The sequence below is a fragment of the Rhinolophus hipposideros genome (genome assembly GCF_964194185.1).
Source record: "Rhinolophus hipposideros genome assembly, chromosome: 17".
In the NCBI taxonomy this organism is placed as follows: domain Eukaryota; kingdom Metazoa; phylum Chordata; class Mammalia; order Chiroptera; family Rhinolophidae; genus Rhinolophus; species Rhinolophus hipposideros.
This window is the reverse complement of record NC_138063.1, coordinates 110,156-132,062: the sequence shown is the minus strand read 5'-3', so window position 1 is coordinate 132,062 and position 21,907 is coordinate 110,156. Positions and strand designations below refer to the sequence as shown.

The window sequence follows — 21,907 nt, the reverse complement described above, 5'->3', positions numbered from 1 at the left end:
CACTCATCCTCCAGGCCCCGCCCCGCCCCTTCAGGTCCTGCCTATCCGTCCTCCAGGCCCCGCCCCGCTCACGTCGCCGCGCCCCACGTGACTTCGCTGTACGTCATCCCGCTCCGGCGCTCCTTCGGCGGCCATGTGGCCTGTGGTCCAGGGACTGTGGGGGTTCCGCGCGGAGCTCTGGGCACTGTTTGGCGGCCGCCATGCGGGGCTTCTTTCAGGTGGCGCCCGGGGCCTGCACGGTTCGCCGATCCCCTGCGGCAAGAACCTGCTCAAGAAATTTGCCTCGAAAACCAAGTAACGCACCCCGAGTGCGGCGGGGCGGGGGGATGGGGCTGCCCACGCGAGGGTACGGGGTCAGGGTGGTGCCCACGGGGCGCGCGTCCACGCGAAGGGCGGGGATCCCAGAGCCCTGGCTCCCAGCACTCGGCCTGAGGCTCAGACTGTGCTTGTCAGATCCGTGGTTATTGAAAGGTCACCACCCATCCCACGCTCCCTGTTAACATTTGCTGTTTTTCCCACCCCACCTTCTTTCTGGTCTTTTACAGTTGAGATAACATAGCTTTAGGTCTCTTTAAAAATAATAGTATATCATGAACATAATCAGCAAAGTGATGTGTCCATTTATATTGATTATTGTTACTAGAAGCATTTTTCAGGAGAGTAGTTTCATCAAATAAGGACAGAAATTTGAAAACCATGAGAAATTTTCTTTGCATGTGGGATTGATTTGAGGAACGAAGAAAGCTTGTCAGGGTAGATTTTTATAAGAGGTAAGTATAATGGTGATTTCCATGCTACTTTTGTAGGTATATGTGGTGAGTTTTTTTGTTTTTGTTTCAGAGTATTTTTGTTGGTAGACTATTTTTAAAAAACAGTTTTTGATTTATGGAAAAATTGGCAAAGATAGTACAGAGTTCCCATAAACCACACCCAGTTTCCCCTGTATTAGCATCTTACGTTGTTCTGGCACATTTGCTATAATTAATGAGCCAGTATTGATAGAGTATTATTCAAGTCGATGAATCAGCCATTTCTCCATGGAGCTCTCTTTCCCATTAGTGGAGAATGGCGTTAGAAACCATGATCTCAGCTCAGTATGTTCATTGCTGCTTGTTGTCTGTCTCTTAGGCCCTTGGAGGTGACAAAGCAAAAAGTTGGTGTGTGCATTAACCCATGTGTATACACTTCACTGTAAACGATTCTGTATGTCACCACCGGTATCTGTATTAAATGAAACTTGAGATCATACAGATCTCCAATTTTATTCCACTACCACACGGATCATTCTAGCTTCCTTTCTTTGCCCTTCTGTAACCTCCCATTGCAACATGGAAAGCCTGGCTCCCCTACCCACCACCTATTTACTTAGTTGTTCGACCCCAGTACCTGTGTGAGTCGGTTGTTACCCGCCCCCGGGAAACAGCTTTGTCAAAGCACAGTGTTCATCTGCAGTTTGGCTCACGTATTTTTAAGTTTCTCTTTCTCTACCGTTTGGACTAGAGGAAGACTTTGTTTAGCTCTCAGATACAGTTGTGGTATCATAATCTCAAGTTAGCTTATGTAACATTTTTTTCTTTAATTTTCTATCAATATCCAACATAGTTTTATTTTCTCCCCATAGAAAAAAGTTTTGGTATGAAGGTCCTTCCTTGGGTCCTCACTTGGTAAGTAGACAGCAGCAGCGATGAGCCACTTTAGAACCTTGATGGGCATGAGGTTCCAAAAGTCGGCAAAGCTCTTGCCTGGCAGTCCTTCCATTTCCATACTGAAGGGGACAAAGTCTATAGGGGTGGGACTAGATGCATTGGTAACATAGAATTTTGATTTAAACAAACAAACCTGACATAAATTTTCCAGAATGGCATATCTATGATCAAATTCTAATATGGGAATGTCCATTCAGTTTTTTTTGTGTGTGTGTGTGAGTGTGTGTGTGAAACACGTGTGTAGATATACTGTAAACGTTTATATAATGAATGGCTCTTGTTGGAAAAAAATACCCTGTATCCAACCACTGAACTGAACCTCTTAAGAGAGGGAGTTTTATGATATGTAGATTATATTTCAATAAAATATTTTTTAGAAAAAACTACATAGTGGCAGTACTTTTAATCTTGGAGGGATGTTGGGTAAAATCTGGAATGATCCAGCTCTGTAAAATACACTGTATCTTAATGAAAGCTAAGATAGGTGAGAGTAACATTTGTTTCTTGTTTGTGAGGTGTTCAGGTCCTTCCTAGCTGCCCCCTTTTGGAAGTTAGTGCAGTTTTAATATACAGTCTAATGTTGGCCTTTGTGTGTGCTATCCTCATGGAGATTTACAAGCCATCCCAGCTGGAATTCCCAACCAAGAACACCTCAAAGAAAACCAAGAAGGAAGACCACGTGCGCCTCAGGGCCCTGAACGGCCTCCTCTACAAAGCACTCACCGAATTGCTGTGCACCCCCCAAGTGAGCCAAGAGATCTATGACCTGAACGTGGAGCTCTCCAAGGTAGCCGGCCTGGGCACATCGGGAAGTGTTGGGGCTGAGGTCTGCAGGCCTGATCGTGTCCCTCGCCAGGTCTTTAGTTTGCGTTGTGGGAATGGTGCTGAGTGTGCCAGTGTAAGCCCACATGTGCGGTGTGGAGGCACATTCCTGCTGCACACGGGGTCCCTGACCAGGCAGTACGGAGTGTGTGGTGAGACGCCCAATAAGTGTGAGGAAGTGCAGACCTGGGAGGCCTGGGGGCCAAGTTAGAAGTGGCCACCTCTGTCTTTGTCTTTGTGTAGAGGTGAGGGAGGTGACTTCTGCCGTCTATCTGCTTAGAGTAAGTTCAGCTGAAAGGAAATGATGAGGATACACGGGCAGTTCAGGTGTTGTCACGAGAGCCGCGAGGTGGCGTGGGCGCTGAGGGTTTGGTGTCTGGGTGTGTGGTGGGGATGGTGGACTGTGGCAGTGTACCCGCCTGAGCACCCGCTCTCAGGTGGCGGATTGCTGAAGACTGCCGTCGCTTGGGTTTTCGTCGGAAAGCCCACGTGAGCTGAAAGTGTTTTGCCGGGCGGACTCAGGTGTCTGTGACGTGGGACTTCTCCGCGTGCCGGGTGTACTGGAAGGCTACTTTGTCTGCCGAGAGGGACACACATGCGAAGGCTGTCCTGCAGAGGAGCTCCACGCAGCTGAGGTGAGCACGCTGGCTGCCAGGGGTGCTTTCTGCAGCAACTTAAGCTCCCACCTTGCTTCAGTACGAAAATTTTGGAAGCATTTTCTTGAACTTCAGAGTATAATTTATTTTCTCACATGAGCTGTAATCTAGGTCTGTGGTTCTCTAAAAAAGAGTGGTCCTGCATCCCTGGCCCCCCAAGACCCTTTCAGGGGTTTGTGAGGTTAAAGCTGCTTCCCCAGAAACATGTTCTGTCCCTTTCTCACTATACACAATGGCACTGAAACCACGTGGGTCAAATTGCTGGCCAAGGTGGCCTGGTGGTCAGTGGAGCTTCATGCCACTTGCTCAGTCAAATCAAGGCCAGTTGTATTTAGGAGTAGCCTTGATGGACCAGCAGAAATTACTAATGTCATTAAATTTCAATGCTTGGGTCTGAGTCTGTTGGCAAGCAGGATGGTGGAGTGCTCGCTAAGGGCTGAGGGGGAGGCTGCCCCTGGCAGAATGTGGTGATGGCTAGCTAGACTGAGCAGAAGGACACCATTTCACTCGGAGGAGCAAGTGAACCAACTGTAGTTATTCAGATTTGGGTATTCGACTGACACGGTTCTTCAAATGACACAAGTAAGCCTGTCACTTAAGGGAAAACAACGGACTATACTTCCCCCCTCCTTTCTTGTGCCTCCCTGCCCCCAACTCTGGTTAAAGCTATTGTTTTCCCGTCTAGTTGTGTAGGACACAGCTCCCTGGCCCATGCTGGTATTATTAGTTTTGTGCCGCCACCCCCCCCCCCCCAAAGCAGTCAGTAGCCAGTCGTCAGTCGGTTGCTCACAGCAGTGCACGGAAGCTCTCGCCCACTGCCGACCACTCACGCTGCACACTCTTGGTGGCACATGGTAGCCCACAGCTGCACACAGTATCCCATAGCAGCACACGGCAGTGCACGCCAATCCCTGGCTGCTTTCCGCAGCCCACCTTTAGGGGGAGCTGTTGCTCACAATCTTAGCTGAAGACAGCGTAGCTCACTTACCCATGTGGGGATTGAACCGGTGATCTTGGCGTTAGGAGCACAGTGCTCCAACCACCTGAGCCACCGCGCTGGCCCTTTTTTTTAAATTAAAGTTTATTGGGGTGACAATTGTTAGTAAAGTTACATAGATTTCAGGTGTACGATTCTGTAATGCATCATCTACATTTCACATTATGTGTTCACCACCCAGAGTCAGTTCTCCTTCCGTCAGCATATATTTGACCCTGTTTACCATCTTCTAGAGCACCCCTCCCCCCTTACCCTCTGGTAACCCCTAAACTGTTGTCTGTGTCTATGAGTTTTTGTTTCTTCATTTGTTTGTCTTGTTCATTTGTTGCTTTCAGTTTTTATATCCCACGTATCAGTGAAATCATATAGTTCTCTACTAGTTCTGTCTGACTTATTTCGCTTAGCATTATATCTCAAGGTCCATCTGTGTTGACGCAAATGGCACTCTTTCATCTTTTCCAATGGCAGCATAGTATTCCGTTGTGAATATACCACAACTTCTTTATCCATTCATCTATTATAGAATACTTTGGTTGTTTCCATGTCTTGGCCACTGTAAATAAAGCTGCAGTGAACATTGGAGTACATATGTCTTTTTGGATAAATGTTTTCAGATTTTTTTGGGTGGATACCCAGCAGAAGGATTGCTGGGTCAACAACTGACCATACTTGTTGCTAGTGATAACATTCAAGCTTTCAAGTGACAATCAGAATTTTAGAAAACTTGTGTCTACCACTGTGAGGTTGACAGCTTTCTAATACTTAGGGACTCTGGATAAGATTGGTGGTGATATTAAGTGCAATATCGTGTAGTAAAATTTGTCAACCTTCTGAAACTGTAGCTTGGTGACCCAGTCTTTCCTGATGAAGAGTGCGTGAGGTTACAGAATCATGCATCGGGGAAGATCAGAGTGCAGGAGACCAGTGGATTTTCACGTGACAGAGTAGGACACGATCTTGATGTGGTTTCAGATTCCACATTGCAACTAACTTTTAAAAAACTACCATTTGTTGAGTTTTTGTTTAGTGTCAAAAAAATCCACACTTGGGGCAGCCACTTAGCTCAGTTGGTTAGAACGTGGTGCTAATAACACCAAGGTTGCTGGTCCGATCCCCACTTGAGGCACTGTGAGCTGCGCCTCCTTAAAAAAACAAAAAAATCCACACTTTTCTGAGGGATATTCATGTACTCCTCCATTTTCCAGTTACAGATCTGTATGAGGCCAAATTTTCTTCTTATATTTCAACCAAAATAACATCGGAACAGATTGAATGCGGATGCAGTCATAAGGACCCAGCTGGGTTCCATTAAGCTGGGCAGGAAAGAAGTCTGCAACTGTGTAAACAGTGCCACTCCTCAATAAATTTTTTTTGGGAAAATAGTTATTTTTCATTAAAAATGTCTATATGGATGTTTAGTAGGTTTATTTAAAATGCATTACTACATACATATTTTTCAAATTCTTTTTTTTTTAAATTTTATTGGGGAATATTGGGGAACAGTGTGCTTCTCCGGGGCCCATCAGCTCCAAGTCGTTGTCCTTCAATCTAGTTGTGGAGGGCGCAGCTCAGCTCCAAGTCCAGTCACCGTTTTCAATCTTAGTTGCAGGGGGCGCAGCCCACCATCCCATGCAGGAATTGAACCGGCAACCCTGTTGTTCAGAGCTCGCGCTCTAACCAGCTGAGCCATCTGGCCACCCAACTGAGCCATCCGGCCACCCTCGAATTCTTAGTTTTAATTTTTAGTACGGCAAACATTGGTAGACACAACCCACATAAACAAAAGCTCTTCAGGGTCTTCAGTAATTTTTTCAGTGTAAAGGAGTCCTGATGTTTTGAGAACTGCTGAGCTGGGTGACAGTAAAGAGGTTAGTTTTCTCCTCAGGCTTAAAAGATGCAGAAACCCCATTATCTGCACCCTCACAGTTGAGTCTGTCCTTCCTGCTCCCCTCTCCTCTCTCTGTCCCGTCTGCCCCTCCCCGTACATCATCCTTCATTGTCAGGGGCAGGGGACAGATGTTGCAAAGTCAGTAGTACACAGAACTAGTATTTTCACACCATGTCCTTAGCCGGCCTACAGTGTGGTCAGTGACGTCCATTGCCGTCATCCCTGGGAGTGTAAACTTGTGTCTGAGCAATTGTCAGTTAATTTCATTTCTTTTTTTTTTTTTTTAAAGATTTTATTGGTGAAGGGGAACAGGACTTTATTGGGGAACAGTGTGTACTTCCAGGACTTTTTTCCAAGTAAAGTTGTCCTTTTCAGTCTTAGTTGCAGGGGGCACAGCCCACCATCCCTTGGGGGAGTCGAAACCGGCAACCTTGTGGTTGAGAGGATGCGCTCCAACCAACTGAGCCATCCGGGAGCTCAGCGGCAGCTCAGCTCAAGGTGCCGTGTTCAATCTTAGTTGTACAGGGCGCTGCCCACTGTCCCTTGTGAGACTTGAAGAATTTAACTGGCAACCTTGTGGTTGAGAGCCCACTGGCTGTCCCGACCCGCGGGACACTACACGAGGGACCCCGAAGCACCTAGAAGGGAGGAAAATGGGAGACACAAAGACCGGAGACAAGACAGGAGTTCTGATCAAGTCTCTCTTTATTGCAGCTCAATCAGGGGTTATATACATTCTTCTGCTGGGTGGAGGGGCATTAACATAAGAAGGGTTGCCCCAGGCTAGCATCTTAAGCCATCCAGACACCCCCTACAGAAATGTGGGTGTTATCTAAAGACCCAAGTAACTTCCTCTATCTCATGCTTCTCAGTTATGTGATGGTGCCTTATAGGCACCCGCCCCCTACAACTGGCCAGTGTGGGAATCGAACCGGCAGCGTTCGGAGTTAGGATCATGGAGCTCTAACTGCCTGAGCCACCGGTCTGGCCCTCATTTCTTACATTTAACAGAAATATGAGAGATTTCCTACAATTATCGAGATAATGTCTTCTGATTAATTTTTAGATAGTTAGAAAATTCAGTTGAACAGAATGTCCCTTTTCCCAGCCCTTTTGATCACGCAGGGCTTAGTGTAAGGGTTTTTCCATAACTGCAAAGAAAGGCAGTGAGTCACTGAGCAGGCCTGCTGTGTGTTGCAGCCCCATTTCACTGGGTACTGACACCCAGATTGCCTTATGTCTGCTGAGTTACGTGTCAGTGGTACAGGGATCACTCCCACATCTGAGATCTGGATCCTTGGGGATTGTGTTGCACTTTGGGGCCATTGAATGTCGGCTGAGTGGAGGACGTCACATGGACAGGTGGCTAGTGCCCATCCGTGGAGTCCAGGAGGCTATCTGCACTCGGGTCCAATTATTTATAGGGACCTCACAAGCTGCATTTAGAAAAGTAAAATCCGTCGTGCTGATGATGTATTTCTTACCCTTTCGTAAGGTGCCATTGGCTAAAGAAGACATTGCCCACTGATATATTTATCTTAGGATAATGTGATAACGGATCTTATTTCTTACGTTTTCACAAGATTGTCATGTTTCTGTTCCTGACACTGTCACACTTCTGCACTAAGTGTCACCTACCACAGTGTAAATCTGCCCTGTTTTTCTCCAGGCATCTTTTGATGTCCCAGCAGACTCTGAGGAACGTACCGCCAATTGTGTTTATTCAGGACAAAGGACATGCAGCCCTAGCCGAGGTGAGGCCTTTACATAATAAACTTTTAATGATGTCAACTTTTACAGGAGTAAGGTTTTTAAAAAGATAATGTATACAGTTTAAAACAGGTAGACTTAGAAGGGCGCAAATGAAGAGTAGGGCTCCCTTGCCCCTTCCAAGCCTAAGTTGCCAGAGATAACCTCATTTTCTGGCTATCCCTGTCACTTTACCTAGTGAACCAAATCTCCATTCCTCGATTTGAAAGCTTCAGGCAGTCAGAACTGCCCCCGACCCCTGGTGCTAGCCACCTCCTCTCACCTCCCCAGATTTCCTCCTGTGTGTTTTCTTGCTGCCTCACGATCCTGGGTTTTTGCTCATTTGCCCGTGGGTCACACCTTTTCTGAGTTCTGTTCAGATCCTACCCGTTTTTATTTGTGCTGTTGTTGATGTGTGTAACTTCATTATGTACCCAGTCGAAGTCCCTTGTCAGAAACGTGTGCTGAGAATCTTTGCTTCCTGTTTTAACTTTGGAGAAGTCCAGTTTGTCCTAGTTTTGTGGCATCGTCAGTCCTATTTCTGGTATTTTCTGTGGACTGGTTTTTCTTTTTTTAAATTTATTTATTGGGGTGACAATTGTTAATGAAATTACATAATTTCAGGTGTACAATTCCGTATTACATCATCAATAAATCCCATTGTGTGTTCACCACCCAGAGTCTGGACTGGTTTTTCTTTTGGTTCTACTTCTGTCCACGTTTGTAATGGTCACTGGTGTGGTGCTTTTGGTTGCTGCAGAATGGCAGGACCCACCCCCACCCCCACCCTGGCTTGCACTAAAGCGGTCGCTGAGGTCGGCCCTCAGCGCACAGTCTTGGTGAACCAACCAGGAGGCGGGTGGAGCGGGCAGGTGGATGTGTCAGCCGCCCCTGGGTGTGCAGGGAGCAGGGCGCCCTTTAGGTGAGGCCCTCGGGTGGGCAGCTTGAGAGCCCTGCAGCTTGGGCCTCTCAGCTGCCTTGGGCTCACTCGACGTGGCCCCAACTGACTTTATGTGGCCATGTGAGGGGCTTTTTCCCCAAACGAATTCTATGGCAAAGCAAGCATTTGACAAATCAGTAAATATTAGTTATTTAATTCAGTTAATATCTAACTTTCTCCCATAAATTTGACTAACATTTACAAGTTTCAAATGTAGTTTTTAAAAACTGTTTGTTATGAGAGAAAATGTAATTGTTAAAATAACAGGTGTGTGAAAGCACAGGCTTGGAACAGGTCTCATCATTTGGACAGTGTTATTGGAAGGAGTAACAGTGAAGTGCCGGCCGAGCCAGCCCGGGGACACGTGACGCTTGAGGTTAGCTGGATCCAGGCTCTGACACAAGCACCGGGAGGTGTGGCTGAGTCATCCTCGGTCTGCTCCCTTTCAGGTTGACCGGTTACTGGCAGTTGCTGACTTTGGCCCCGCTGATGAAAAGGACGACGGCATACAGAACAGCTGCAGGTGATGCAAATGGGCATGTGTTGGGTGCTCTCGGCACAGACGCAGGTGTGGGTTGCATGTCCATGGCGCCTCCAGTTGTCATTGCGGCCGGGCCCTGCCCTGTGCTGTGGTAGCAGCCTGGTGACAGTGCCCTGGCCTCACGAGGTCCTCAGGTCCACCCAGAAGTGCCTGTGGTGTCGGTGAAGGACACGCGTGTCCATCACCTCTTCTTGTAGTCAGTGCATGGCAGGCCCTGTCCTTGCACTTAGGGGACAGGCCAGAACGGAGGACAGTGGTGTGTTCGGTGCCTGCATTTTGTTGGGGAGACTGACAGGAAGCAGTTACCATCATGGAGAAGTCAGTCGTGTGTTAGGAGGGGTGAGACACCCAGTGGGGGGCAGCGTTGCCTCCGAGGAAGGCACGTGAGGATTCGAGGGCTGTGTGTGGAAGGGCCGTCCCATGTGCGGGAGTTGCATGCAGCCGGCTGCATCACCCTCGCGTGCGCACTGTCAGGGCCTTGGGAGCCCGCAGGGCCACTGAGCCAGAGCGGAGGCTCCAGGCAGCACCAAGGAGGCAGATGGGGAGGCAGACCTAGCGGCATGGAACCTTCCTGAGTGAAGTGTTAGGGGATTCCGAGCTGTGACCCCCAGATTGGGGTTTTGAAAGCATCACTCTGGTTTGGTTTTCACACTAGACAATTCATTCTTTTTGGCTCATCATTTGGGAATGTGAGTGATGGATGTAAAAGGCCCCAACCATAGTGTGTGTCACTGGCGCCTGGTGCACTGGAGTGTGTACCTGGGAGCGTTGAAATGTGTTCAGTGACCTGCAGGTTGCTGCATCAGACTTGGGCTGGCCCGTGCCACACAGGCGCATGCAGTGTTGGCGCAGTGGCTCTGGGCTGGAGAATGCTAGCCCCAGACCCACCCTCCGTCCTGTCTTCTCAGTGTCCCTTCGGAGGGCATGGGGACCGTGCACAGGGGACAGTGGGTGTGGGGAGGTGCCTACTACCCTGGGAGCCCCACAGAGTAGATCGGGTGTGTCACCAGTGCTTCTGCCCTGCAGGGACCCTGAGGCCCCAGACGTCCCACCGCCATGCGACACCCTGGGCCCCGCTGTGTCCTCGAGTCTGAGCGGGATTGATCATGAGGCTCTCAGTAGGCAGATCGCGGAGTACAAGAGGAGGAAGGACAAGGGGCGTGGGGGCGTGAGCCCAGTGTGGTCGGGGCCCGAGCAGGTGGCTGAGCTGACAAAGCAGAAGAAAAAGAGGAAGAAGTGCAAGCGCCAACCAGGCAATGACCTCTCCCAGGAACTGCCCGTGGGGGCGGCAAGTGAAGAGCACCTGGACAATGGCGAGAAGACCGTCCCAGGTCACGAGTGGCAGCTCCGAGAGGCAGAGCAGTTGCCAGAGGTGGAGAGAGGTGACAACAGAAAGGGCTGAGGGACTGTTAAGGACACCAGGGAGTGGACGGGAAGGCTGCACGTTATGGAACCTCTGCTTTGAGCAGCGCAGCCACTTCTAGTGTCTCACAGGGAAGCCTTTGTGTGGCGTGCAGTTGTCCTCACTGAGCACTCTTGTCACTGTCGCTATGAGAAGTGAGACGGTGTGTGGAAAGTGCATAAAAACCTTTTAGATTGATGGTACTCAGGTGGCTCATTATTTTCAGACTCACTGAAATGTCTTTGTAACTCGTGCTTTCACGGTCATTCTCAATGTGTGCAGAGGTGAAATCAGTCAAGTTCAGACAAGGTGTCACTGCCTTCTCACTTCCTCTCGTACTGTCACCAACTGTGCCTTTCACAATCTAGCTGTGCTACATTTTCCACATTTTTGTGTCTTCTGATGGTGATTTAATTATTTAAACATGGCCCCGTGTGCAGCTAGAGTACTGCTCAGTGTCCGTAGTGTGGCCGTGATAAGCCTCTCAGAGAAGGGACACATGTTGGGGGGTGTCACGAGAGTGCCGATGGAGAAAGTCAAGTGCATCATCATTTAGTTCTGCGTGGAGAAGCACTCACTGAGTACCATCAGCCTGAAGTACACAAACGAGGTTAACAGCTCAGATAAGCAGGTGCACTATTAAGGTGAAACAAGGAAACCTGGAATGTCATTTCCATTTTTGTAAAGCATTTCAGGAGGGAGAACATTGCCTCACATCTGTGATGCTGGCAGGCCGCCAACACCTTTCTCTGTAGATACGGGGACCCCCCTGTCCTTGTACATTTCTGATAAGGTGGAGGGTGTTTGAGAATTGAGAGAGAGCCTGGGGAGAGGTTTGGCTGATCCTGAGCACAGACAGTCTACAACTAGGAACAAAACAAAACAAAACATCAATAAAACAGCAAATTCTAGAGAATGGGAAGAATTAGATTTCCAGAGTTGCCACATTATTAGATCCAAATGTGCAGTTTTCAACAACAACAAAAACCCACATGGCATACAAAGAAATAGGAAATTATAGCTGATTCAAAAGAAAAATCAACAGAAACTGTCCCTGAAAAAAGACTTGATGGAAGATCTACTAGACAAAGACTTTAAAACTGTCTTAAAGAAAAGAGGAAAGTCAAGAAAATGATGTATGAACCAAATGGATCTAATAAAGTGATAGAAAACAGAGAAACCATAAAGAAATTTTGAAAGTATAATAACTGAAATGAAATATTCACTAATGGGATTCAAAGGCAGATTTGAGTACGCATAAGAAAGAAACAGCAAACTGGGATGTAAGACAATGGAAATTACTGAGTCTGAGGAACGAAAACAAAAAGACTGAAGAAAAATGAACAGAGCCTAAGGGACCTGTGGGACACCATCAAACAGATCAACATACACAGTATGGGAGAACAGAGAGAGAAAGGGGTAGAGAGAATATTGAAATAATGGCTGAAAACTTTCCAGATTTAATGAAACATCCAGGAAGTTCAGTGAACTCAGAGACACACACTGAGACACATAATCATAGTTTCAAAATTCAAACACAGAGAATCTCAAAAGAAGCAAGAGAGAAACAAATCATCACAAGGCATCCTCAATTAGATTAACAGGTTTCTCAGAAATGGAGAAACCTTCTTTCTCAGGAAGAAGTGGTCTGATATATTCAAAGAGCTAAAAGAGAAAAATCCCTTTCAACCAAGACTTTTATATTCTGCGAAAGTGTCCTTCAAAAGTAGGCAAGAAATCAGACATTCCCAGACATTTCTCAGCAAAAGCTGAGAAATTTGTACCACTGGCCTGCCCTGCAAGAGATGCTCAAGGGAATCCAGTAGGTGACATGAAAGGACTTAGACAATAACTCTAAGCTGTATAGAGAAATACAGATCTGAAGAAAGGTAAATACACAGACAATTATAAAAGCTAATTTTCTTGCAACAATAGTTTGTAACCATTTTTTGATTATGATTTAAGAGACTGATACAATTTTGAAAATCATTAAATGCTAGTATTGTAACTCCACATTTTGTTTTCTATGTAATTTAAGGGAGTAATGCATTTAAAAGAATTATTGGTTTATTTGCTGGGCACACAGTGTATAAAGATGTACTTTTGTGACATCAGCAACCAAAAGTGTTCTTTTTAAAGAAACGAGTTTTTGTGTGTTGAAATTAAGCAGGTACAAATTCTGATGAGAATGTTACAGCTTTAGGATGCTAAATGTAATCCCTATAGTAACCACAAAGAAAATAGCTATAGAATATATACAAGAAAACAAAAGAAAATGAGAAAGGAATTTAAATGTTTCACTACAAAAAGCAAAAACAGAAAACCCCTCACAAAAACAAAAAGTAGTAATGCAGGAAATGGGCGACAAAACTATGCCATATAGAAAAATAGCAAAATAGCAGAAGTCCTTATCAGCAATTACTTTGGATATAAATGGATTAAACTCTCCAATGAAAAGACAGAATGACAGGATGGATAAAAAACACTGTCCAAAAAAACCTTACAAAAAAAACCCACTGTCCACCTATATGCTGTCTACAGGAGATTCACTTTAGATCATAGGACATAAATAGATTGAAAGTGAAAGGATGTAAAAAGATACTCCATGCAAATAGTAACCAAAGGATAGCAGGGTTAGTTAGCTACACTAATCATAAAAAAAGGCCTTTAAATATAAAAGTTTACATGAGACAAGGACATATTAATAAAAGTTTCAATAAAACAAGATATAGTTATAAACATTTAGATACATGTAGTGTGGGGTGGCCTGCGGGGCCTCTGCTCCTGCTCCCCCCATAAGAACTCAGGATATGGCTAGGCCAAAAAGGAACACCCACGGAGCCATAAATAGGGGAGTCATACCACTATATTCTCTCTGGCCCTGGGCGAGACACATGCAGTAGTAGCCACATGATCCGCAGTCCGCCATTCACTTCCCTGCCTGCCAACCACCCAACCAATCAACGCAGCCTCGCAGCTACACCCCAGTAGCCAATTGGCCAACCAGTTACAGCTGATGGCCAACCAATCACAGTTGATGGCCAGTCACTACCCGAGCCAGCACCTCCCAACGTGAGGCCAAGAGCCTGGAAACTGCTCTCTGGGACTCTGTCCCCACACACACAATGGTGTACTATCGAAATATATTAAGCAAAAACTGACAGAATTGAAAGGAGAAACAGTTCTTAAATAACAATTGGAGACCAGTACCCTTCTCACAACAATGGATACAAAATCAAGAGAGAAGATAAGTAAGGAAATAGAGGACTTAACACACTATATTTAACAAATATACAGAACACTACCCAACAACATCATACACATTCTTTTCTAGTGCACACGGGACATTTTACAGGATAGAACCTGTGTTAGGCTACAAGTTAAGTCTCAATAGATTTAAAGACATAGTTATACAATCAGTGGGTTAAAGAAGAAACCACAAGGGCAATTAGAAAATGCTAGAGATGAATGAAAACACACAACATACCAAAACTTATGGGACACAGTGAAAGCAGTGCTAAGTGGAAAATTTATAGCTATAAATTTTTACACTAAAATACAAGATGTCAAATCAACAAACTAAGTTTACAATTTAAGGAAATACAAAAAAGAATAAACTAAACCCTGATAAAAGTGAACTGGGATTTTAAGAAAATTAACCCAAGAACTGGGAGGTCTGTGGATGGAGCTGGGTTTCCTGTTACTCTCTAGTCCTGACTTCCTGTTAAAACTGTATGGTTCTAACTTCCTGGCGGAGGGATTATTTATAGGGGCCATCTTGGGAGGAGACTCACTTTTTGCACTTGGCGGCTGGCTGAAGGTGCTCATTCACTGCCACGCTGGTTTTGCTTTTTTCTTTTCCCGAATAAACTCTTTTGATGGACTGCCTGGAAAATTATTTGTCCATTCGACAACCCAAAGCTAGCTGAGGGAAGGAAATAAAGATTAGAACAAAGATAAGTGAAACTATACAAAAACAGTACAGAATATAAGTGAAACTAAATGTTGTTTCTTCCAAAACAGCAATAAAATTGATAAACCTTTACATCAAGTAAGAAAGATTCAGGTTACTAAAATCAGAAAGTGGAAACATGATTACCAGTTGTATAGAAATAAAAAGAATTATTAGAGAATATGAACAAATTGGAAAACGTCAATGAAATGGACAGATTTTTTTTTTAGTGAATTAAAAACACAAATTTATTATCTTACAGTAATGGAGGTCAGAAATCCTCCATAATGGGTTTCACTGGGCTGCATTTCTTTTTGAGGCTGTAGGGGGAATGCATTTCCTAACCTTTTCCAGCTTGTACAGGTTGCTCACAATCCTTGGCTCGTGGCCCTGTATCACTCCAACCTTTACTTCTATCATTCCATCTCATTCTCTCTGAAATGGACAAATTTCTTGAAACACAAAACCTATCAAGACTAAAATATGAAAAATTAGAAAATCTATACACCTATAACTTGTAAGATGATTGAATCAGTAATCAAAAATCTTCCAACAACAACAAAATGCCCTAGACCTCTGGTTTCACTGTCAAGTTCTACCAAACATTTACAGAAAACTACTACCAATCCTCAAAATTTTGCAAAAGTTGAATATGAAGGAACACTTCCTAACTCTATGAGGCCAGCATAACCCTGATACTAAAGCCAGGCAAAGATAACACAAGGAAAGCAAACTACAGACCAATATTCCTTATGAACATTGATGCAAAAATTCTTAACAAAATTCTAGCAAACAGAATTCAGGAGCATATTACATGGATTATACACTATGATCAGGTGGGATTTGTTCCTGGAATGCAACATTCAACATTTGAAAAATCAATATAATATGCCACATCAACAAAATGATTGGAAAAAACATGATCATCTCAACTGGTGCAGAGAAAGCATTTGACGAAATTCCACACTTTTTTATGAAGAACAACAAAATAAAAATAGGAGAGTACCTTAATATAATAGCCATATATGAAAACCCACAGCAAACACTCAGTGGTGAAAGACTGAAAGCTTTTCCTCTGAGATCAAGAATGAGACAAGGATGTCCCCTTTCACCACTTCTATTTAGCATAGTACTGGAAGTTCTAGCCTGAGCAATTAGACAAGAAAAAGAAATAAAACGCCTCCAGATTACACAGGAAGTGGTAAAATCTCTCTGCAGATTATATGATCTTATGTATAGGAAAATCCTAAAGACTCCACGTAAGAGCTGTTAGATGTAATAAATGAATTCAACAAATAGCAAGATACAGAGACAATGGGAAAAGTCAATGGCATTTCTACATACAATCAATGAACAATCTGAAAATACAAAACAATTCCATTTACAATAGCATCCAAAACAATAAAACACTTAGGAATTAAGTTAGCCATATAGATGAAAGACTTGTACAATGAAAACTACAAAACATTGCTGAAAGAAATTAAGAAGACAAAAATAGATGGAAACACATCCCATGCTCATGGATTGTAAGACTTCATTATCTTATTTGTCATAATAAACCTAGGAAGATGTCTGTAAAGTGACTTGTATTTTATTATTCTATTAAATTAATAGAATCACTGTGTAGAAGTGACTTCGGAAAGCACACTCCATCTAATGCATCCCTTTGTGTTTGATTCACTGTTTTCTCATCCATGTTCATGGCTTAAATTATAATGCATATTATGTGACTTATTTCTATTTCTACCCCAGGCTCTCTTCTTAGACCCAGACCTGTATTCCCAACTATCTGTTTGTTATTAACACCTAGAAGTCTCAACAGCTATACTTAACATGATTTAGACCAAACTTGTGATCCCCTTATTCTCTTTCCAGTGTTTGCACTACCCATCCTCAATGCCGTCATCCTGGACATTGACTCATGGCCACATCCAAACTATTATCAAGTCTTGTTCATTTCACCTCAAGTATCTCGTAACTCTTTTGGTGCGATGTTCAGATATGTTTTCCTATGTCTTGCACTATCAACAACAAAGATGTTTTGTATGCCATATTGTGTATCATTTTGTCATAAATTTTTTATGTCTTCAATGCCATAGATTCTAATTTATCTACCGTGTTTCTCCGAAAATAAGACCTAGCCGGACAATCAGTTCTAATGCAGCTTTTAGGGCAAAAATTAATATAAGACCTAGTCTTATACTACATTATATTATATAAGACTGGATCTTATATTATAGTAAAATAACACTTAAGTCTAATTGATACCACTTAGTATGTTTTAAGTATTTCTTGCTAAAATTCAACATAATGGTAAATTTATTACCATACAACAAAGATTTAAAATAAAAATGTCATTTATGTACAAAGCCCCTCAAAACGTTATTAAATGTATAAAATACTCAAAATAGCAACGTTTTATTTTTTTGTAGATTTTTGACACATTTTGAAAAAACTTGAAATCAATTAAAGTAGTGAAAGAGATTAAGCTGTCTGCTGCTCTTCAGCTTCAGTGCTACTACACTAATCTCAGTTCCAAACTACCATCATCTTCCCCTGGACCACTCGAACAGTCTCCTAATTTTCATTCCTCGCATCACCATTCCTTCCTTCACACTACAGCTAGCTGTACTTTTCAAATGCAAACCTGATTCTTATCAACCCACTTATTAAAACTTCACTGGCTTCTCATCAGTCTTCAAAGAACCAGAACAGCTTCCTGATCTGGTCCCTCCCCTCCCCTCATGACATTTTCCTTCCTGTGCTCTCTACTCCAGTCTTGTTTCTTTGCTCCATCTGACTGTGCCCTGCTCCCCCAGTTACAGGACCTTTGTAGGGCTGTTCCTGGTGCTTGGGGACATCTCCCTTCACCACCCCTCTTTGCTTTGATCTGCTGATGGCCACTTGTCCTTCTGGTGTGTCTTCCTTCAACACTGCGAGTCTAGAGCCGTTGTCTTGGTCATAGATGTTTGGGGAGCCCACGTTCCAGGAGCATTTGCCTCGGTTTATAATGAACATCTCCTTGTGTAATTATTTAATTGATGGTGTTCTCCCCGCTGGACTATAAGCTCTAGGAAAGCAGGAATCAGTCTGCTTTTGTCTTCTGCTCAGACTGTCTCCTTGGCACATAGTGGACACACAGAAAGCAGATGTAGAACAGAGGCGAGAAAGCCAATATCACATGTAAGTACGTAGCTCACAAAGAATCATTGTCTCCCCTAGAAATTTCAGTGGTTTTAGATTAATCTTAGCAATTTATGTTGTTGTAGATGAGCATGTGTACAGTTTCTCTTTGTAGTACACCAAACTGTGCTACTGAGTGTAGTTGTCTAGTGTGCGTACTCTACATGGAAACAAGCCAAGATAGGGAAGTGGGAACTAAAATCCAGCCCACTCTGCTGCCCAGGTCTGTGCCCTGATGTGAGGCTGGCACTTTGTATTAGCACTTTGATCACTCACCCAAAGCTTACAAAGGTGTCTTGAGCTGACACATCAGGCACTGGGGCCAGTTTAAGATTTGTCTCTTCCGTGGTCACCCAGAGTGCTCTTTTTATGCAGGATGATTATCTTCACAAATACTGATGCTGACTCTGGGGGACCAGTTGCGAGAGTAGGAAAGGTACTGCAGCATCTTAACTCTTTTTTTCTTAACTTTTTTATTGGGGAATATTAGTGAACAGTGTGCTTCTCCAGGGCCCATCAGCTCCAAGTCGTCCTTCAATCTAGTTGTGGAAGGCGCAGCTCAGCTCTAAGTTCAGTTGCTGTTTTCAATCTTTAGTTGCAGGGGGCGTTGAACCAGCAACCTTGGTGAGAGCTTGCGCTCTAACCAACTGATCCATCCGGCTGCCCCTCTGGAAGTTCAGCAGCAGCTCATTATCTTCAATCTAGTTGGGGAGGGTGCAGCTCACTGGCCAATTTATGAATCGAACCGGCAACCCTGTTGCTCAGAGCTCATGCTCTAAACAACTGAGCCATCCAGCTGCCCCAGCATCTTCACTTTTCCACCCAACTGAACAACTGAAATCAAAGCATCAATACTCATACCGATGCCAAGTAGGTTGTGTGCTTTGGCATGCCCAGCATGTAGGTCCTCAGGTCTAACTTCTGATTTTGAATGATTTGATTACACCTGTGTCATGCACTTTCCTGAAACTTGAAAATAATCTTGATGAATGCCACTGAGTCAGATTGCTCATGGTGAGGTACCATCCTTTCAACATCAAAGCTGTTGAATGTCATTTTCAATGTCATTTATTATATGTCCATGCTGAAGTGTCTATGGACGTAGTGAACTGATGTCTGCAATTTTCTTCAACTGCATTAAAAAAAATGTTTCAGAGATGAATAGTTGGATAGCTGGTGATATATAGCAAATAGAGCAAATGTTAATTGTAAGATCGAGGTGATGGTGTTCACTACAATTATTTCAACTTTTAAATACATTCAAAATTTTTCATAATGTGTTGGAGGAAAACCATTCAACATTAAAGTTTTATTCTATTTATTAAAATACTTGCATATATTTAAGTAACAAAGGCATGAGGGAGACTAGAATAAAAAAGAAGATACGGTCCCTTTTGTAACAGCACTCTTAGAAACACATTAGCAGAAAATGATAATAGAGTGAGTGCAGCAAAAGACACAGAATATTCTAGGGATATGGAGGAGTACCCACGTTTTGTCATGTGTATGTGTATGGTGGTTGTGGTCAGGGAGGTCTATCTGGAAGAGAGGCCAGCAGAACTCAGCCTTGAAGGGCAATGGGATAGAATTTAGTTCTGGAATGAGGAGGGAAGAGATTCAATGAACAACGCTGTGTGGTATTTGAAGGAACAGGAGATGGGCTGGAACCTTGGAGAGCCTGTATGCCATGATGACTCTCTGGGCTTGATCCTGTGGGGGATTTGGAATGGCTGAAGGTAAGGGGGAATGACAGGGTCAGATTTGATAAGATGCTAAGATGGCTGACTGGAGAAGGCAGCGAGGCACCAATGCTGGTGCTGCTATTGGTGTTCCAACCAGGACAGGTCCTGAATGTACACATGGTAGTAGGGCTGTAGTTGAGGGTACAGAGTTGAGGAACATTTAGGATGTAAACTTGGAGAACTGGGAATGGGAAAAATGAAGATTCGGTAAGCACACTGCCTACTTTGAGAGAGGCTATTGAGGGGATGATAGGTTTGCTTTTGAACATTTTGAATTTGAGGTGCCTGTGAGACACCCAAGAGGAGCTGACCAGTTGGCAGCCAGAAAAATAGAAGTGATACTTGGGAAAGCATTGGATATATTGATTTGAAAGTGAAATAACAATTTGAATCTGTGGTTGTGATGAACAAGGAAGAGAATGCAGAATACTAAATGAGAGGCATGGGATTTCCAATACCCAGTGCAGTGCCTGGCACATACCGTGTATCCCCGAAAATAAGACTGGGTCTTATATTAACTTTTTCTCCAAAAGACACATTAAGGCTTATGTTCAGGGGATGTCATCCTGAAAAATCGTGATTGGGCTAATTTTCCGGTTAGGTCTTATTTTATGGGAAACACGGTAGGACATGGGTAGTGAGTATGGGTGAAAAAGCCATGGAAGTGGGCAGAATCCTGGAGAGCAAATTCAAGGATGGGCTGAGGAAGGGGGGCTGACAAAGATGCAAGGAGCAATCAGAGAGGGTGGAGAAGATTAAAAGGGCAGGAAGGGAGACGGGCTACAAATAGATGAGGACTAATATCTGCTCTTGGATTCAGCAAATAGGAGGTCACTGGTGACCAAGGCGATTCTACAGAGTGATGATGGTGGGGGTGAGAGAGCACAAGGATGAGGAGCGAAGGGAGCAGAGGAGATGGATGGAGAAGTGTGATAAAAGGCTCATTGGAGTGTCTGGGTCTGGATCACAGAACTGCAAGGCTTCAATTCGACTTCACTTTTCATCACACCCATAGTTTCTCAAAGGAAGCTATATAAGGACATCATACCCATTTACCGCTGTCATTCATGATCAAATTAAATCACAATGCATAAATAAATATAAAGTACAAACTGCCCTTCAATTATGACTTGTATTTCTGTAGGGAAAAATCAAACTGGTCAGATCACATCAGTCCAGCATTGAATGTAATCTTTAAATTAATTCAGACATTTATTTGGTGCCTGTTAGGTTTTTAGTTGCTAGGCTAAAACGGAATGGAAGGTACTGTAGGGAGAAGCTGAAATTAGGGGGCAGAGGGGAGGAATGAATGGACAATGAGGTGCTGGACAGAGCAAGGGTGACAAGGTCCGACGACGGACCTACTGGCCCTGAACGTGGGCAGACACACCCTCTGAAACGAGCTCTAAGGTCAGCGTGGTTGTTGAGGAAATCCGTGTGCATGTGGGGATGGGGAGGTCCGGAGGCCAAGGCTTGGTGCCCTGGGGAGGAGACGTGGTTTTCGTGGGAAGGGAAGTTGAGGGACAGGTGCTACCCAGGGAACTGCGGTGAAGCGGGAAAGGCCTGGCATAGTCATTAAGGAGCGGGAATACCACAGGGACCAGACACATAAAAGTAGGTGTTTTTGCATACACCTGGCCTCTCCTTAAACTGCAAGCTTCCTGAGGGTGGGGTGGTCCTTCTCTTCCCCATGGGCGCTGGACTCAATGGATGAAGACAACAGCCATTTTGAAAGTTCTTACTCCATGTTTCCACTCATTTAGAGAAATATAATAGTTTCACAATTTTTAATTAATCTGGGCGAAAGTGAACTTTTTGGCCAGAGGAGTTTTTACGAAATGTATGCAATTAACCTTTTCCCTACACAATATATAGTGGCTATAACTTAAAAATCAGAATTCTCAAGGAAAGGTGTGACATTAATTTTCATAGAAGGTAATTAAATCAGGAGACCCTATCCAGTCAGCTCACCAAGATGTGTCAATCAAGATCACACTTCCCAAAGTTCTGAAAGCTCAAGTTCTATTCTCCAATGGCAGGCAGGGTTCTCCTCATAGCTACTTTCCTATTGGCTCTGAGATGTGGGCGGGGCCACCCATTCCTGCGGCAGCCACTAGCTCCACCCCCATTCCATGCAAATGAGCTCAAAGCTCTGGTGAGCCCACGTGATTAGTCACGTGGTTGAGGACTCCATTACCCCACCCCTTTAATGACGTCATCACCCACTCCAACTCTCACGAGAGTGTGCACAGATGCTGTTGAGGGGCTGGTAGGCCCACCCACTGTGGAAGGAGGGGGCGTCAATCCAGGGTCTCCAGCAGGGGTACCC

The 21,907-nt window shown here is 44.3% G+C and overlaps 1 protein-coding gene across 1 annotated transcript; it reads left to right on the top strand.

Moving 5' to 3' along the window:
• The first annotated feature begins 116 nt into the window (after positions 1-116).
• RBFA (ribosome binding factor A) lies at positions 117-14,584 on the top strand. Its single transcript, XM_081078629.1, has 7 exons — positions 117-294; positions 1,622-1,664; positions 2,317-2,493; positions 3,051-3,163; positions 7,739-7,823; positions 9,208-9,281; positions 10,326-14,584. Exons 1-7 carry the CDS (start codon positions 134-136, stop codon positions 10,699-10,701), a joined length of 1,029 nt encoding a protein of 342 aa, XP_080934755.1. The 5' UTR covers positions 117-133; the 3' UTR covers positions 10,702-14,584.
• The last annotated feature ends 7,323 nt before the right edge of the window (positions 14,585-21,907 follow it).

Bases quoted from the DNA above. Each gene is read 5' to 3' on its own strand.
- RBFA (XM_081078629.1), top strand. From the start codon at position 134: ATGTGGCCTGTGGTCCAGGGACTGTGGGGGTTCCGCGCGGAGCTCTGG. The intron at 2,494-3,050 runs GTAGCCGGCCTG...GGGCGGACTCAG, and splicing joins TGAACGTGGAGCTCTCCAAG to GTGTCTGTGACGTGGGACTT. The intron at 7,824-9,207 runs GTGAGGCCTTTA...GCTCCCTTTCAG, and splicing joins GACATGCAGCCCTAGCCGAG to GTTGACCGGTTACTGGCAGT.